Raw genomic sequence first — 18505 nt, forward strand, 5'->3', positions numbered from 1 at the left:
AAACAAGATATTGCCTTATAATGACCCAGTATGGTTCTTTATCTACTAGAAAGACAACCACTGGCTCAAAATCTGTGTCAAATTGGGCTGGGCCCGTAGTTTTTGAAAGGAGATCTGTGCTTGAAATAACTTTCTTTCATATATCTGATCTAACTCATTAACTGTAACCAATAACCCCATAAGTAAATAAAAAGGGTAGTTTTGACTGAGGTGAGTCAAGTCCAGTATCTGTGCCTCCTGCTCTCCTTACTGTGCATCAGAGGATCAAATTCAGTATGGTGAAATTTAGTGTAAAATCATAAAATCCTACATTGTGTCCTGTTGCTATGGGCCTGGCACATGGGATGCACACAACGGCATCATTAATCAGCCACGGATGTCATATATGGGGGCAGCAGCAGCTCTACTGTGCAACATGTAATGAGGGTAACATGCATGCACACACAGACAGACAGACAGACAGACAGACAAAATCAATTGCAAACAGTTTACATTTTTTAACAACTCAACAATAGACTATAACACATTTGTTTGTGTGTGTGTTTTCTATTGTTGAGTTGTTAAAAAATGTCTGTGTTATGAACACATACATGTAAACTGTTTGCAATTGATTTAGTGTGTGTGTGTGTGTGAGTGTTCTGAATACTGCAGGTCCATTAGAGGTGATTTGAGATAATAGGATCTGTCAGTCAATTTGCGCTCTCTGTCTTAGTCAATTATTTATCTCTATACGTACATTTCCTCCAGTCACAGATAATTTAACTGCCAAAATTCTCTTGCTACATCAATCACTGCCTGCCCTTTCTTAAACTGAGTCGACTAGTATTGCTCTCTGCATTAATCTGTAATCTGGCATCAACCAAGTGCTTCACCAAGAGGAAAAAAAGGGAAATAATTAATTTTGCAAAACAGACCATTGTTTCATTCACCATAATGATTTTATAACACAGTGCAAATATATTATTTGTCAGATGAGACAATATATTGTAAAAGGCACGTTACCACATTGCCGAGTTTATTCAGACAGGCAATATTTTACAAGCAGTTTTTAAGACAGAGTGTTTACCTGAATAATGAGTTCACAGATTTTTAGTTGTCTGTCTAAAATGTGCATGGATAATGCAACAACAAGGTCTACATTTCCTACAGTAAATGCATCTCAGAAGTGAAAACAGTATCAGGAGGCTCTAATGCACCAAAGTTTCAGAGGAAGCACCACAGATTGTGCTGACTGGTTAGGCCTCCTCAGTGGCACCATTGGAAGGGTAATGGATCCACAAACTGCCTCATGGGGAACACTTGGCAGATAAACATCTACTTAGGAGGATGCATTGAAGCAGAACACACCCGCTATACATCCTGTTCATATTTGTGCACACTATCCAGACCCTTAAACTTCACTTGCTTTCAGATAAAGGAAACAAGCCTTTTAATACGTAATATATATAATAGTTTCTGTCCACTTTGTGTAAAAATTGAGAAAAGTGCTTAGCTATTGTTGAACAGAAACAAAATCATCCATATAAATGTAGAGGGAGTGGACAGAAAAACATGAACACCTAGAAAATGTTATGCAATCCAATACATTAGCCCAGCAATAAATACAAGTATTGAGAAAGTTTCGGTTTTTGAACATCTCTATTTGGTTACTGATTGGGTTGTATTGTAAAGTATGCCTCTTATTTTGACCACACTATCAGGCATATTGTACATTGCATTACAGCCTCACCTTAGAGTCCTATTAACACCAATGTCAACATAAAGTGAACACTACAAGCTTCACCAAGGTACTTTTAATTGTGGACATATCAATGAATGTCATTATATTTTAAAAGTGTGCATGTTTTTGTGTCAACCCCCTTCGATTTTACAGTCTGGCACGAAAAGTTGATTGAAATGTAATGTCTCCTGAGTTAACAGGATGTTTTTACAAACTGGAATGTCACACCACTGGCAAAACTACTTTCATTGTCTGTAAAAGCAGGCCAGATGAATCTGTTGGTGAGTGAGTCTGCAGGTGTGTGGAAATGCTCTAGCCAAGTGAGTAGAGAAATAAGATAATGTGCATAGGTGCACTCCAAACATCCCATCAATTAAATTACAAGTGGAATCTTCCACTCAGAGCGGGTTTACTGGAAAAGGTTCCCTCTTTCCTTCACTGCTTCAACAACAAATCTTCCAGGTTTTGAAACCTGACACTTGGTAAACATCCAACCCAAACACATTCACAAGTGAATTAAACAACTTATTTTTTTAGTTTGAAAAATGGGAGGGAACTCTTTAAAAAATATTATTATTTTTTTTATTATTTTTAAGCTTGTTTGAGCAGTAGCCTACATCTTGTTGCTTAAAGAAAGGACAAGAACATTCAAACTAAAAGAAAGTAAAAATGCTCCTGTCAATAGTATATGTTACAATGTATGAACTGTATATGTAAAACTCTTAAAACTATTATTATTATATTACATAAAAGTGAAATAAGCCCTGTGATGTTCTCAGGAAAACAGCAAGATAGAGTCAAGCGTGATTTATGGTCCTGCGGAGGCTCCACGCAGAGCTTTCGCCGTAGCCTACGTAAGTGGCCTGAAGTTTATACCTGTGCGTTGGTGTGTGCGTCGATCTCTTTAAGAAAATAGCAGGGCCTGCATGTGTGTGTGTGGGTAGTGTGTGGTAGAGCGAGTGAGAGAGTGACGCCGATTAGCTTCAGAGAGAGTACAGACTCTAGAGTTATAGTGAGAGAAACAAAGTGTCTCCTCTGTGCTTTCTAACCACGGTGGTAAATCTGTAGCAGGAAAAGTTAACTCTCTGCTTGATTTCATGTTGTTTATGGAGAAGGAGAACCAGGAAATGAGTAGGGGGAAATGTAACGCTACAAAGACCACGGCTGAGGGACGTGCGTCGCTACGACGTGTAGTTAACATTTTTCAAGAGGTGCACGTCAGGCTACAGCGTAGGGTCCGGCGTAGTGTCCGTGTCTCCACGTACCTACGTACGTAGCCATGGCGTAGATTTAACGCAGAAGCATAATTCATGCTTTAGGCAGTGCTCAAGGCTGAAGCTGTTTCACAATGCATTTGTAATAGTGTTGTTTCTCAGAAAAGAGCAGGCAAAATGAGAAAAAACACTTTTGCATTGGCTCAGTATTACTAGTTTCAACATATCCTCTCAAATATATTTTAAAATTATTTAAAACATTCATCCTTAGATACTTCCTTTCGCAGCCACATAAATGACGTTAAATGGAAGAGAAAACATGGCATGGGAGATTACTTACAATTTGTTGTAACTGCATGAGGGAGTGACTCGGTGTGATTAGTAAGCTACAGTTTGAATCCTCCTGTGTTATAATGTTGCTGCATGCAGAGAAGTGTAAGGAGTTACTGAATGTTTACTGATCACCAATCCAGTGTCACATGTCTCGTATCTACTTATCTCCATGTGAATGGCGTGCATTCTCCTGTGTACAGCACATAGCTGCTGAAAATAAATAATTACAATTAAAACAGGCAACAATGTGGACTCTTTTGTAAGATTCTTCATGACCCTATGGTGCAAATAGGAATAACGATGATAAGAATGATAGTTACTGCCGTGGCAATGAGTGCAAGCAGCTTGCAGACCTTGGCCCTGCGGAGATCAGCCTCTTTACGCCTTAGTAGAGCGTCATAGCCTGGAGTGTAGATGTCATCCATCCAGAACTCCATGTTGTTGGGGTTCAGAGACTCCTGGGTCTGAGGAACACAACGTCTTTTAAAGATTTGTCTGAGCAGATATAAACTGGTATAGATTAAATACAAATCCTAATGTAATCTGAGATGTTAAAGGAATTCGAACATTGTATACTCTTTCCTACTATGCTTGATTCATTTGTGATGATTTTATGACACTAACGTAGCCCTTTCAAAGTCAACAAATCTTACCTGTAAGTCCAAAGGGGAAATACGTGCCTCTCTGTCATCTACGGTCCATATGGGCCTTCCTCTCCCCTCAGACAATCTGGGGTCCAGGATATTCCCAGAAGTTAGTCCACATGTCAGATTGCTGTCTTTGTGACGGAACAGGGACGAGTTAAACACTTGTTCCACCAGGTTGGAGGACTTTTTGGAGATTAGGTTAGTGGTGCTGCCTGATTGATCTGCCTAGAAGGAAAATGGGCCAAACACAGATTTTATATAGACTGTATATACAACACCTATTTTAAACCTTCAAACATTTGTGAAATGTTTCTTTGCAGCACTTACCAAACAGTGCTATATATATATAATTGTATGTTATATTTTATCCCTATATCTTAACTTCTGCATTATTTCATGTTTAAGATTCTCACTTTTTACAGGCGTGATTTCTTTTTATACATATTTAATAAGCATTGTTAGAAGGAGCCTAAGATCTGAGATATTAATTGCCAACGACTGCTTCTCAATAATTGTTGTGCATATGAATTAGACTGGGTAAACCCAGCCCGATCTGCCGGCGATTTGATTTTGCCCTGCAGCTCAGGCTGGAAACCTGTATGTTTATCTATCCTGCTTCTGTTACAATTTTGCAGGGACCAATCACAAACTGGCTTATCCACCTGGCGCGCTATTGGCGGATTTAACACAATGACGATAGACGATAGAGAAGCGACCAAGCAGCTTCTTGTTTACATTCGGCCACCGAAGCGCAGCAACCCGTTGATGACGCTGTCGCTGCTACGTCACCCGGATCGTTGTTCTGATTGGTTGAAGGACTATCCAATTGCGTACAGAGTCATTTGAACTATGCCCGTTGATCACGCCTCTTGTGCAGTAGAAAATACAGAGCAGACTCCCCAGACTAATATTCAGTCTTAAAAGATTGAGCTTGGTCTGGTGATAGCCAGACTACATTTGAATAAATTCAACTGTTCACTGTAAAGGTTTAAACCAACACCCCACAAAGTGGCCTGATTAGCATGTCAACCAACCACACAATCACATGTGTCTACCCAGCATACAACAGGGCCAGCTACTCAGGCCTAACACATTTTGTGGTCGCACAGCATGGATGTACAGTACAGATGGTGTGAGTATTGTACTACCTTTTGAATCTCTTAAAAAACTGCTGCACATATGCTGACTAATCTCTCTTCTAACAGTTATTACTTCATGTATCATGGAAAATATAGAATAAAATGTACACAGTAAAATGACTCTACCTTTCCATGTGAAGCTTTGCCCTCCTTACTTTTCGAGAATGACACTGTCCAGTCTCTTGCCGAGTTAGAGACATTCAGCTGTTTGGAATCAGAGACACTTTTTTCTTCAGGCTGGGTTTTGGAGGCACGACGAGATGATGCATCCTTCTTCCCTTCTTTCCTCCCCTTTGAATCAGCCTGACTCTTGCTGCTTTCTGCTTGCTCCCTGGGAGTGTTCCACCGGTTCCAGTCCAGACTAGTAGTGCTGATCCCTGGAAACAGATGCTCAGACACAGACAGAGGCTGAGGCTCAGATGACTCAGAAGGAGTTATTGGGTGGCTCATAAAGGAGGACACACCACTGAGAGGCTCGAGCCATCGCCCACCGGTGCCTTGTCCATCACCACCGATAGGTTGCTGGATCTTTTCATCCAGCCGCTGCAGTGCAGACAGTACCTGGGAAATCTCAGCCTTTACATCATTCAGTGACTCCAGTTGTCTTTCTATCTGGCTCATACGGAGCAGCAGTTTACAGACACCGGCCTTGAGCCCATCATCGCTACTTTCCAGAGAGTGGAATAGCCTTTGGAGTTGACCTAGGCGGCCACGTCTGGCCTCGGGGGTGTCCTGGTTAATGGCCCCTGATCCATCGGTAGGGTGCAAGACTCCCGTGGAACCGCACATGCTTATGTCATCTAAGAAACGAAAGATGGCACTGATGTCATCCTCACCAAACTCAGGGTCGTCTAATGAGGTCATAAAGGAGAGGCGATCAGCGTGGACCAGGCTACGGAGGCGCCGGGTGTCCGGTTGGTCTGTCTGGGTTCCTTGAGCCTTGACCCCATCACCTCCACTTGGCAATCCACTATTCCCACTCTCAGCTCCTGAGGACCCCCCCAAATTGCTGATTGCAGGGGTTGATCGTCTTGGAAGTTGCCCCCCTTGTGATCCCATCCCCATTCCAATGCTGCCCAGACCTATCCGGTCCTCTAGACTGTGACTCTTGTTGCTCCAGATGGGCCTCTGGGGCCTGGGAGGTTGAAGGTGTTGGGGGGACCACTCTGGCATTGACTGGGGTCCAAAGTAAGTTGAGTCCTGTAGGTCATCAAGGATCTCGTGTTTAGCCTGCAGCTCTGGCGATTGGTTGACTGTTGCTGGTGATGAGTAAGGATTTGGGATTGTTTCAAAGCTGTGATTGTCGAAGCCTTTCTTCCCCTGTTTGGGACTGGGAGACTCACTGTTAACAGTCACCTGGGGTATTAGAGGTGGCTGGTTATGGAAGTCCTTCCTAAATATGTTTCTCTTCTGGTTGACAGACGATTCCTGTTCATCTTCAAACACCTCCATCGGCACAGAATCTCCACTAGACTCACTGTCTGTCTCCAAAGGCAGGTAGATATTCTGCATTTCCTCGTTGGGGATTTGACCACTGGGGTACAATAGTGTGGTGTGAGGCAAGTCGAAAGACACAGCCCTCGTCCTGATTGGAGGAGAGGACACAAGTGAGATGGGATCCGGGGGAAGACTTGCTCGCTTGCGGGCAGAGTAATTAGATCTTGGAAGCAGCAAGTGCTGATCGATAGGCCTGCCACCGGAGTCAGAGTGGGCACGTGCTCTTTCTCGACCAGAAATGTTCAGCTGGTGTATTCCAGGCAGACTGGGGCCTGGGGACTGGTCGACGGGGAGGACCATCTGGGCTCTCATTGGATGGCTGCCATCAGGAGCCCCAGCCGTCATCTGAATGAGATTGAAGATAGTTACAATGTCAGCAGCGACACCTATGGGTGATAGCCCCTGGCCTCTGGTGGAAACCCGGTCTCTGAAGAGAGTAGCTGGGAAACAGGGGTCATGGCTGGCAGCAGCAAACAGCAAACTCCTGAGCTCGATGAGGTGCTCCAGGTCAAAGCGGGTGCTGACCATGCGACAAAGATCCTGGAAGGTCAGCCATTGGCGCATATTGGCCAGTTCCTCCAGGATCTCCAGAAGGACCCCAGGGTATTCCTGCTGCAGGTTAGCCATGGCTGCTCACCTGAGAGGGAAAACCAGACAGTTACCAAGGCAAAGCAAGTTTATTTGTATAGCACCTTTCAAACCAAGGTAATTCAAAGTGATTTACATAACACATTAAAAAGCTATTAAGGCAATATAAAAAGACACAAACATTATTGCAGGTGGAATTAAGTCTCATATCCAATCTGTTAAATGCATGGTAATCTTTTTTTTTTTTTAAAGATTATTTTTTGGGCTTTTCCGCCTTAAATTTTTGACAGGACAGCTAGGTGAGAAAGGGGAGAGAGAGGGTGGAAGACATGCAGGAAATCCAGGAACCCTGTGCGCCTGCTCTACCCACTGACCCAACCCAGCCACAAGTGCATGGTAATCTTAAACACCATCTCTCTTTCTTTAATGCAAAAAAAAATGTTTATTCAACATTTAATGAACGTATATTAATAATAACAATATGATGTAGGCTATGTTGTATAGTAATGTATATTACATGTTTATATGAACAATAAAGCAATAGCAACATATTATGATGTATTACTATATAAAATGCTATTTGTTTATTATCTAAATATTACTATAGAATGTTACATGTTAATAATAGCAATAAAACGATGGTAGTAATAACAGCGGACGTTTTGTATTAAAATGAATTGGGAAGCAGTTCCACTTTTAAATTACTTAAAGTACAAGTTTCACTTAGTTAAAATATTAAGTGTTTCAGATCTGATACTGTATCATAGGCAGCATATAATCATATAAATTGTCGAAAATATGACAATCAAAGTAGATTTTTTTTTTCAGCTCGAATGGAAAAAAAAGCCCTTTAGAAAGCGACCTTAATTTTGGGCCCTAAAATAACCGATCATCTGACCTGGTGACGCCGTCACACTGCGCACATCTTTTTCACTGGACATTTTTAATCTTCTCATTTCTAATATCAGCCTCTGGGCATAGTCGCCACTTTACTGAACAAATGCAGGATGTGTCGATGAATATACTAACATGCATTCAGTAACTTAATTCCCGCCCGGGCACCTTTGAAAACCATCTGAAGATGCAGAAAGGGCAGGACAATCTTTACCGCGAGTCCCCGTTTGTGTTTCAGCTGGGACAATACCAATATCATGTCAGTGTTGTAAATGCTATTTGGGTTATCAGCGCCTTTGGTGTAGCTTAAGCGGAGGTGAGCGTAGGAGTATTTCCACTTACCTGAATCTACTGAAAGAGAATTACAGTCACGTCTGCGTCCATAAAAAATGACAAATAAAATCCAATTTTACGCCATTAGCGAGGCCGTATTCCATATAGATTCTGCGCGGCTCATACTGTCACACTCCTTTCATGGGCTTCTCTGTTTGTAACAGAGACTAGCCCACAGCTCAGGCAGGAGAGGAGAAAATTAGAAATCAGGTCATCTTCCCACAAGTCCTTGCAGTCCCCTAAGGGACCTCAAAATACATCCAAACGGTTTACCCTCACCAAAGATCAGCGATGACACAAGTGTTGAAGTCAACAACACACCCACATTTCTGATAAATGCATTTGGAGGAGAAACACCCTGTTGACAGGAGACTCCAGTGTGTATGAGTGGGTCAGGTCCAGGAGCATATTTTCTTAGAGTGCCATAGCAATGACTGGTTTATGTGTGCAAATTGAGCATAGGAATTAAGGACAGATTAAAAATGTTTGCTAATTGACACTCCACACTGATAGTAAAGCCATAATGTATATTGCCTGCTAGATTGCTGCCTACACACAGAACTGTCTGCCAGACTTCAGCCCTCACAGACTTTTCACCATTACTCTGCATTATCATCCACAAATGGTTGTACTTAAAACTCCATTAGAGCAAGAGAAGAGCAAGGCTTTCATCGGCGAGTAGTAGCACTCCGCTACAATCACAATGGACATCTCTAATTCATCTGAAAACTCACAGAGGAGCACATCCATCATCCCATCCCATCATGTACTTAAGAATCACTGGAAATCAATGCGGTGAGTGAGCCGTGGTATGTGTAGGTATAGGATGATAATATATAACTGTCAGGCCTGTAGCATGGTACTTCTGTATACCAGGTGAAAAAAGTACAAAAGTTGAATAATGCATTCAAAAGATAATCTGCTTTGTTATTTTATTGTATTTTTGATGGTACATGGAATTTACAAAAATACCGACTAATTGAGAAAAATACATTATTTTTGTCATCATTGCAACATTTCAGTAACCTAATTCAAGCACACTTTTTAAATTAGACTGGACAGTCCACTTATACATAAATTAGGACAGATCCCTCTGGCTTAATGCAAACAAAGCTGAGGTACCTTCCTAACAACAAAATTGATACCAGCACACCAGTAGTGGCATTACTTCCTGATGCACCAACTATAATAAGAGTAAACTTTTTACAGGATATGACTGCATGAATATGTGAACAGTACTGTGTTAAGATTTCAGCTGAGATGAGATTCTCGTTCTCTTTTCTTCTTTGGTTTTGATTTCACCACTGGAGTTACAATCGTTGGGGTCAGTGAAGGATTCAAGGCTGGATCTAATGCTGGGTTCAGGGACAACAGGTCCAATATAGTAGCACTCTCATTACCTGTTAAAAATATGAAACCATGAAGGACAGAGACAGAGGAGTGGCAAATACATATATTTCCTATCTGAGCTAAAAAAAAGGTGCTTACCAGTGTTGTCCTCCTCACCGCTGGGTTCTGGGTCTGGACTGTGGAGAGAGACCCGGGCCAAGGCTGCCAGCTCAGTTATGAAGCTTTCTTCTGCCTCCTAATGGACACAAAAAAACATTGCTTACAGAAAATTAATGCAAAAGTGCTCATATTATGCTCATTTTCAGGTTCATAATTGTATTCAGAGGTTATATCAGAATAGGTTTACATGGTTTAATTTTCAGAAAACACCATATTTTTGTTGTACTGCACATTGCTGCAGCTCCTCTTTTCACCCTGTGTGTTCAGCTCTCTGTTTTAGCTACAGAGTGAGGCATCTCACTTCTGTTCCATCTTTGTTGGGAGTCGCACATGCGCAGTAGCTAGGTAAGGACAACTAGCCAATCAGAAGCAGAGTATGAGGGCGTGCCACGCTAGCAGCTAGGCGAGCATTATAACGTGTTATAAAGTGACGCACGTTCGTCACAGAAGTAAAGGTTGGACTACAATAGAGCTGTTTGGAGCAGTTTGTGAACAGTGTTTTCTCTGGAAGATGGTAAGTGCTTTTGGGGTGGACTTTTTTCACTTTGTAAACCTATAATGTGCACAAAAAAGATATATAACACAATAAAGTAAAGGGAAAAAGCCAAAAAGCATAATATGAGCACTTTAAATCAAGTTATATACCTTTAGTCAGACAAGGAAGTACAGAAGACGTGAAACATACTAACCAGCAGCTGTGCTTTGATCCGTTCCATGTTCTGATCCTGGGCTATTTTCTTCCGCCTCAGTTCCTCATATATCGTTTCCTGGTCCAGATCACACTGCTCCAACACTCTCCTTTTGTGGAGTTCAACCCTGACACACAAGAAAACATTATTACATTATTACATGTATTTAAGACTGACCAAAGTGTGTAATGCCGAAGGGATATTGTGGTGCACGGTTGTTGTACCTCTGTTGAAACTCAGCAGAGTTGGGTTTTTTGCCCCAGTTCACCAGCTCCCTCAGCAAGGATCTGTTCAGCTCACTGCTCCTCTCATGTTTCTCATTCACCTCTGAAGGAACAGTATTAAATACATTTCATTAAATAAAAGAAATGTAATAAAATACATTAACACAGTAGATTTTGCACCTTGTTTTTTCTACTTAAAACGGTATCTACTATTGTCTACTTTAGATAAGATAACAAGGTAGGGTATAACAAGTCTAACACAATCCTGGTAACCATTGTACTATTGTAAATGTTTTCCCTATGACCTAATGAAATACTGTAAATGTAGCATCTATTACATACATTTGGTCTAGATAAGGAGTAAGGGCGCAGCCGTTTCAGCATCTAAATCAGAGTTTATACAGATGTGGACATGTGCATGTGTGTTGTGATTGTCATCTCACCGTGGTTTATGTTTGACTGATCCTGCTGTAATTTCTTGATGATGTCCTGTAGGTGGGAATAGTAGCTTTGGACCAGTGCAGCGAGAGAATCTTTGGTCACATACACACTCTCCGAGGCAGCCTCTGTCAGGTGGTGCTAAATGAGATATATATATATATTTTTTTTTTACTATAATGTGCTTAGCAAACATACCTAAAGCAACATGCCAAAGAAAGTTGATTCTAATTCATAACCCAAACCCTACCTTCAAGCCATCGTCCTGTTTGGGAGAGGTCTGTGGTTCAGTGGGTGGGGTCTCCATCATCTGTTGGATGGCGTGGCTGAGGGCGTTGCCTAACACCAGCTGTGCATGGCTCTGAAGAAGCTCCGTCCCTGTTTCCAGTTCAGACAGAAACTCCTGCTGGAAGCTGTGGCCCACCAGCTGACTCTCTGGACCCAGATGCCTCTCTGCTAGGCTGGCACTGCTATTCTGTGATTGATATGGGACAACAATCTGCTGTGAACTTGAGCTATTACGTTAGATAACTGAATAGGAGCAGACATAATGTATTTTGCGGTTTTTGAGGTGCTTCAAAGAATGTATTAATACAAAAGAATACATTTATCCCACCTTGAGAGCTGAATTGACACAGGACTGGCTTTTACTGGGATCTTCCATTAGCACAGCCCTGAAATCAGTCTGAGAGAGTGCTTTCAGCTTGGACAGCCTCATTTCCTTCAGCATGTGCAAACAGAAGTGCCTGACCACAAAGTACCTCTGCACCGCCACCAACAGGTGCTCATGTTTCTTTTCTATCAACCTCCCCACGTTGCTGAGAAGAAGATCATATTGCATTATTTCCACGTAACTCGTAAACATCTATTTTGATACTGTGGAGGCCATAAGTGGATAGAAGAAAGCTGTGTTAGTGCAGATTTCATTTTTGTTTACATCAGGTAATCTTTCACGGCGTGAATAGTTTTTGACAGAGGTCTTCCATTCGTACCTGTTGAGTGTGTAGCTCTGTCTGGCCAACATGGCTCGGAGGATTGTCATCTGTTGTTCGCTCAGATGTTTGAGACAGGCCTGCACCAGAGCCATCTCCTCACTCCACAGCTACAGAAGAAGAGGCTCAGTTAGAAACAATGGAAAGCCTTTAGTATAATTAAACTCTTGGAAAGATTTCATGTCCTTAGATTTAAGAGACAGAGACAGTTTAAAAATTGAATGTGAAACACTCGTTGATGAAAGAATCAAAGTGCCAAGTGCTGATGGAGAGGCTGTATGCATCTGATCCACCAGATGATGTCTACCTGTCCATCTTTATCCAGCTGAGCCCTCATGTCCTCCAGTTGCACCTTGGTAGTGCACTCTGCCTGCTGCAGCTGTGCAACCAGCTCCTGCTCCAGATCCAACCATAGATTCTCGCAGCGCTCAGCAGAGACCTTTGACTGGGCAGGGACAGCGGTGAGGAAAATGTCCTTGGCTAGCTCTCCAAGCCTCTTTGACCACGAGGCACGGAGTTTCTGATGATACAATAACGTACATAAGAATAATGGAAAAATACACTCGCACAAGTATGCACAAAAATACAAAAGAAGTATTTGATTTATTTTACCTTCCAATGGTCACAGAGGGCTTCAGCCACCCTGTTGTCCTGCTGCTGCTCCGAGTCAGAAATCTGTTGCCTGTGTTTCATCAGCAGCTCCTGGTACACCTGCAGGACAGGTTACAGCTCGGCATTTAGATACCAGTGGACTATTTATTATACAAGAGTAATCCCAGATCTACATATTGAGGTAAGGGAAGCAACATGTTTTTACCTTTGTGAGCTGCTGTAGGTCACCGTGAGGCTGTCTCAGTTCCAGGGTGCAGCTCTTCTCCTTGGTCTGGCTCCTCAAAAGCTTCTTCTTCTTGGACTCCATTCTGCTGCACTTGTCATTCACCAGCTCCTTCGTCTTCCTTGTACACTCTGCAACACGATCAATCAACTTTGGGATGAGCTGGACTAGTTGAGCATTTTCACAATAACTGCAGTTTGTAAAGCCAGCTGGATGACTATGGTATAAATGTTCATTAATATGAATTGTTCTTGTAATAAATTAGTATGTGAGTGACAATATACTCAGAATTAACTAAACACCAACTCTTTGAAGAATAAATTGTATATACTGTTGCATTAATCTGTGATTTTAATGCATTTCATGAGCTTTTTTGTGATAGACTTTTTGATGTACCTGCCTCTAGATCTACATCAGTCTGTAACTTCCTACATGCTACACGGTGTAAATCAGCAACCCTCAGTAAGCAGCCTTATGTACAGTCAAACGTGTTGCTCCGACGGGAATTCATGATGAATTCAGGTGCCCCTCAATAAACTTATGGTGCATTCAATTGCACCTCGTAAACTCTGAGAAACTTAAACTGTTGTTGTAACCTAGCCTTGTGCCATTTAGTGGCTCTTGTCGTGGCACTGCAGAAGAAGAAAAAATTTGAATCGAAAATGGAATCGAATCGTGGATTTGGATAATTGTGACACCCCTAATGATATAGATTTTCTTTTTGATTAGTAGATTAAATTGTCACCGGGATGCAGAGCTAGAGTTCAGTAGGGTGACAGCCGCAGGAAAGAAGCTTCCTCTGAACCTGCTGGTACGGGTGCGGAGAGACCTGAGACGCCTCCCGGAGGGGAGTGGGGTGAACAGTTTGTGGTTGGGGTGAGAGAGTGTCTTTGATGATGCTGCGCACCTTACGCAAGCATCGCTTGTCCTGGATTGTCTTTATTTGTACTTGGAGAGGCAAGCTGCCCATAAGAGTAATCTATTGTAAAATAAGCCCAGAAGATAAAGAAAAGTAAAAAGCCCAGAAGATAAAGGACCTTGCCTAACTAATGTTGACATTAACACTGATAGCATATTTTTTCATTACACAACAGATCAACAGCAACAATCTTTGTCAAGTGTTATGCTAAACGTTTTTACATGAGAGTCTGGGGTGCAGTAAGAGTGCAAAATATATTTTGTGCTGTCCTAAAAGAACCTGACCTTATTTGAGGAGCTAAAGAGGATTCCTAGAAAATGGTCTATTTTGAAAGAGTACGTCATTTAAATGTGAAAAGTAGGCTATAAATTGTCCACTGCCACCTGCCACCTGCCACCAGAAACTAGTGCAGTATGTGAGAAAATTACACACATGCTACACTCATTTATTTTATTTTTTACTTTTGCAATTACCTTGCTTTACCCACAAAATGCTTACTATTAAATGCCGTTTGTTTATCGTCTTTTGACCTGATAGTACACTGACAGCAGTGAATTTCCTTAGATGAAATGGAAATAATTTTCCTTTCACGTGTCTTACCCTCAGTGCACTGTTGAAGGCCTTCGGACAGAGTTGCCTGGACCTCTGAAAGTATCTTTTCCATGTGGCTAAAGGTCAAGATGTCATCGCTCGTCAGCTGCTCCAGTGTTGTTGCTATCAAGCCCTGCCTCAGAGACACTTCCAGCCTTAGCAAGGCCGGTTGGGATTGAAGAAGCCCCGTCAGCTCCTCCCACCACAACAACTTTTGCTGGATCCTCTAACAAGATGTGGAAAATACATTTTCCTTTGGCATTTTCAGTTCCTCACACAATGACGCAAGGGATGAGAAGCAAAAGGAATGGTCTGCAAACCAATAACTAGCATTGCTTTACCTTAAGATCAGCTTCTTGTGTGTTCATCAGATGGTTCTCTACTAACAGAAGAGTCTGGATGAGAGAGAGAATAACATCCTGGGCTTCATCTGGAGAGAAAATGCTGGGCTTCTTCAGCAGATGCTGGCACAAGTCCTCCACCTGTTTGCTGAAACGTCTGGACTGTGAAGAGACATGGACATTAGTTTTCCCTTCAGAACTGTCAGAGTAAATAAAGGTGGTCTAATAGACTTAGTATATTATTAGTATTAGTGTAATTTTTAAATAATTTGCTCTATGAGGTTTTCTTTTTGCTTTTACCACTTGAAGGCCATATTCCAGAAAATCTTTTTGGGCTCTCTCTATTTCTTCCAGAGTACAGGGAGCATTATCATTTTTCTCGCTGGCAGTGTGGCTTGTTGGCAACTGTTTCTTCAGCTCATTCAGTTCCTGAAATGACGGATGACAACATATACTTTTCTATGTCAGTGTTTCTATGCACAGTCAATAAAGAACTGAAAAAATTATGCATTATGTATGTATGTGTAATAGACATCTGATCTGGATTTACCTTTTCTTGCATTTGAAGAATATTTTTGGAGAAGTCAGCAGCATTTTTGTCTTTTGGAAAATGACAGCTGAATATTATTTTCACCATTTGAAGAAACATCTATAGCAGGATAAAAGTAATAAAAAAAGAAGAATACAACAGTTTTGGTTTGCACTTTAAGAAATATACTTGATAACTATTTCATAACTGTATTAATTAAAGAAAAATGACAAAAACTCACCAGACATTTTTCGTCCTGAAGCTGGGAGCAATGTTGTTGTATATCCTGCAGGGCCAAACAGTAAAGGCTGATCCTGCCCCCAAAACTGCAGAGATAACAAGAGCATCAACACATCCAGCAAACTCAGGTTGGTGCATACTTGCTTTAAGGTTAAGGTGCATGGTTATGGTTATGTAATTTAGAGATTACTGTTAGATTAATGGCTCCTACTCTGGTTGTGTCAGTGAGAGAGGGTAGTGAGAGACCCTGGTGAAGCTCTGGTTCTGCAGGCTCTTGGGGACCACCGAGGAGGAGATAAACTGACTGCTGTCGTCGTTGTCCTGCTCTTGGCTCAGAGACTCTCCGTCCATGGATGAGGATGACTCATCGTTAGGCATTGCTGGCAACTTGGAGTGCTCATGCAGTGATGGATTGGACGCTCCGTCTGCTAAAGGCTGACAGATTCAACGAAAGGTTGCAGGTAAGTGAAGTATAATCATAAACCAACTGACTGAAACATACTACGTATATTTCAACAATTGATTAGGGGTGTGCAAAAAAAAATTGATTCACATTCGTATCGTGATTCAAGCTCTACCGAATCAAAATCGATTCATAGAATTCCAAAAATTGATTCATATTTTTTTATTTATTTTTTCGTTTTGTAATTGTATACTATTGTCCTGAAATGAGTTTAGCTCGCCATTCCCATAGATGGCGCTGCGTCGAATTCACACTGATGCCTGGGCACTTGTTATAATCAAAAGAAGAACGAGTGCAGCAGAAGTAGTTTAGTCTGCGCAAACAATGGCAAACCTCACAGAAAGAATTATCAACCTGCTCCATCCTCATTGAAGGCGAGAGTTTGGGCACATTCCGGCTTTTATAACCTCGAGGGGAAGACGGACCTTGATATTTTGGAAACACCACAAACTTGTGAACTCACATGGTACGCCATCACCCAGAGATTAACATTAAAGATGTGGACGAACAACAACCTAAAGTACCTAACATGCCAGTCAACCAACGCACTCTCTTTCAATGCTCTAAACTCCCACCGAACTCTGAACGAAAAGCTCTTTTTATTTAACGGTTTTATTTTATACTTGAATTAAATGTATTTGAAAGCTGGCCAAAGCTTGGTACTTTGCAGTTTTTAGTTGCAAAAGTTGTTATTTTTGTATGAAGACATATAAAGTAATATCAAACTACATTTAATTTGTTGTGTTTCTTTTCTTTTAAATTGTATGTCTACTGCAATCACATGGGAAAAGTAACCACATTTACATACTGTGTTTTTTTAATCGAGAATCGTTATTGAATCGAATCTTGAGCCTTAAAATCGATATCGAATCGTGACATTTTCTGAATTGTGCACCCCTATTACTATTAAACTTTTTTTTCGTTGATGTAATACTGTTTAGTCTAAAGTCAAAATACAAATTATACAATTGTTTGTGCTTAAAAACCAAACAAAAATACCTTATAAAATCAGTTGCCAAGTATATAAGCCTTCATATTAGTTGTTTGGTAAGGAGTCTATTACCTTGTGTACCTGGCAGAAGGTGTATGTTATAATAATGATATGCTGTATATTTATGATAGACTTACTCTGTATTTTTGGTTGATGGGATAAACCACCTTTGCTCTGGATGCAAATGCAGCCACATCACTGTTCATGGGTGGCTGCTTCTTCTCCTGGACAATGAGTAAACAGACTTAAACTGTTAGTGGGAAGTTAATTAGTAAACAAAAAATGGGTAACCCTGACTGAAGCATGAATGGCATCCTGTGCCATACAATACATGTTTGAAAGTCATTTCCAGATAGTTTACATCAATTTACCAGTATATATGTAATGTAACTATTTCATCCACCTGTGTAAAGTTACAATAAGTCTCAGACTTGTCTTAGATGTTTAAGAGAATAATACTTTGTCATTTGTGGTGCCACTTATTGGAGCCTCCTTTCTGCCGTTACTGACACGGTCACTTTGGTTGTTGTCAGGTTCAAGCAGCCGCCTTGCATTGTAACCCTAATGGGACGATACACGAGAATATGTTAACGTTACATCCAATGATTGAATATAATGTATCGATGATGTGGTTAAGAAAGAGACTCAGTGGATAGGAGAAACAGAGGTTGCATGTTATTTGCTTAACTTACTTGTCTCGTCAACAGCAACGGCTTCAGACAGAAGACGTACAAAAGAGCAACAGCTAATATTCCCGAAAGCCCTCCACACACTGTAGCCACTGTTAACAGTCCTGTGTAGATGTGCAGCGACTCGGAGAAACTGACCAACACATCAGTGCGACATCCCGCTAACAGGCACTGCTCTGTCATTTTTCATGTAAGTAATGACAACTAACGTTATGAATGTTAGCATTTTGTCGACAACATCTTACGTTAGCTAACGTTAACAACTTATCTCGAGGAAAGTAACGTTAGCTTACTGTTTACGATTTAATTTCTTTCTCGCATACATAACACGGACTGTAAAAAAGAATTGCATATGATTTTCAACGTGTTTACGCTCTAAAAGGTTTTACATTTTGAAACATAAGCAACCTACAACTTGCAACGACTTCTTCCAGCAAAACTTTTTTCCCCCAAAACATGTATTGGTGCTCGGAGCCAATGGGTGTACGGAGATTTAAGATGAGAAGCGAGCTGCGTCAAGACAGGAGTGCTCAGGAGAGCTAGCTAGATTTTGACATTTTCCTTCAATATTAAAGCACAAAAAAGATTCCTGGTAGAAAATTTAAAAAAAACTGCCCCCACCATAATATTATTGACGCAAATGCAGGTGGATTATATGAATAAACATGATCTTTTTTGTGGTATCTTGGC

The 18505-nt window shown here is 41.2% G+C and overlaps 2 protein-coding genes across 2 annotated transcripts; both read right to left on the reverse strand.

Moving 5' to 3' along the window:
• Positions 1-1002: 1002 nt before the first annotated feature.
• Positions 1003-8758, reverse strand: LOC116034214 (major intrinsically disordered Notch2-binding receptor 1-like). The gene is made up of 4 exons (XM_031276777.2): positions 8375-8758; positions 5180-7187; positions 3921-4139; positions 1003-3731 (listed from the first exon to the last, which is right to left on the reverse strand). Exons 2-4 carry the CDS (start codon positions 7175-7177, stop codon positions 3537-3539), a joined length of 2412 nt encoding a protein of 803 aa, XP_031132637.1. The 5' UTR covers positions 7178-7187; positions 8375-8758; the 3' UTR covers positions 1003-3536.
• Positions 8759-9264: 506 nt separating this feature from the next.
• Positions 9265-18375, reverse strand: LOC116034227 (ellis-van Creveld syndrome protein). Its single transcript, XM_031276797.2, has 20 exons — positions 17819-18375; positions 17586-17687; positions 17264-17350; positions 15884-16107; positions 15674-15758; positions 15454-15552; positions 15204-15332; positions 14904-15065; positions 14572-14788; positions 13035-13183; positions 12830-12928; positions 12525-12737; positions 12218-12327; positions 11842-12043; positions 11476-11700; positions 11231-11366; positions 10788-10890; positions 10564-10690; positions 9854-9950; positions 9265-9765 (listed from the first exon to the last, which is right to left on the reverse strand). The coding sequence occupies exons 1-20, from the start codon at positions 17996-17998 to the stop codon at positions 9617-9619; spliced, it is 2895 nt and encodes a 964-aa protein (XP_031132657.1). The 5' UTR covers positions 17999-18375; the 3' UTR covers positions 9265-9616.
• Positions 18376-18505: the final 130 nt, after the last annotated feature.

This window comes from Sander lucioperca, chromosome 6 (assembly GCF_008315115.2).
Source record: "Sander lucioperca isolate FBNREF2018 chromosome 6, SLUC_FBN_1.2, whole genome shotgun sequence".
NCBI classification, from domain to species: domain Eukaryota; kingdom Metazoa; phylum Chordata; class Actinopteri; order Perciformes; family Percidae; genus Sander; species Sander lucioperca.

Bases quoted from the DNA above. Each gene is read 5' to 3' on its own strand.
- LOC116034227 (XM_031276797.2), bottom strand. From the start codon at position 17,998: ATGACAGAGCAGTGCCTGTTAGCGGGATGTCGCACTGATGTGTTGGTC. The intron at 15,759-15,883 runs GTAGGAGCCATT...TTATCTCTGCAG, and splicing joins CTCTCACTGACACAACCAGA to TTTTGGGGGCAGGATCAGCC. The intron at 13,184-14,571 runs GTAAGACACGTG...ATCGTGTTGCAG, and splicing joins CCTTCAACAGTGCACTGAGG to AGTGTACAAGGAAGACGAAG.
- LOC116034214 (XM_031276777.2), bottom strand. From the start codon at position 7,177: ATGGCTAACCTGCAGCAGGAATACCCTGGGGTCCTTCTGGAGATCCTG. The intron at 4,140-5,179 runs GTAGAGTCATTT...TTTTCCTTCTAG, and splicing joins GCAAAGCTTCACATGGAAAG to GCAGATCAATCAGGCAGCAC. The intron at 3,732-3,920 runs GTAAGATTTGTT...TGTGTTCCTCAG, and splicing joins TTTCCCCTTTGGACTTACAG to ACCCAGGAGTCTCTGAACCC.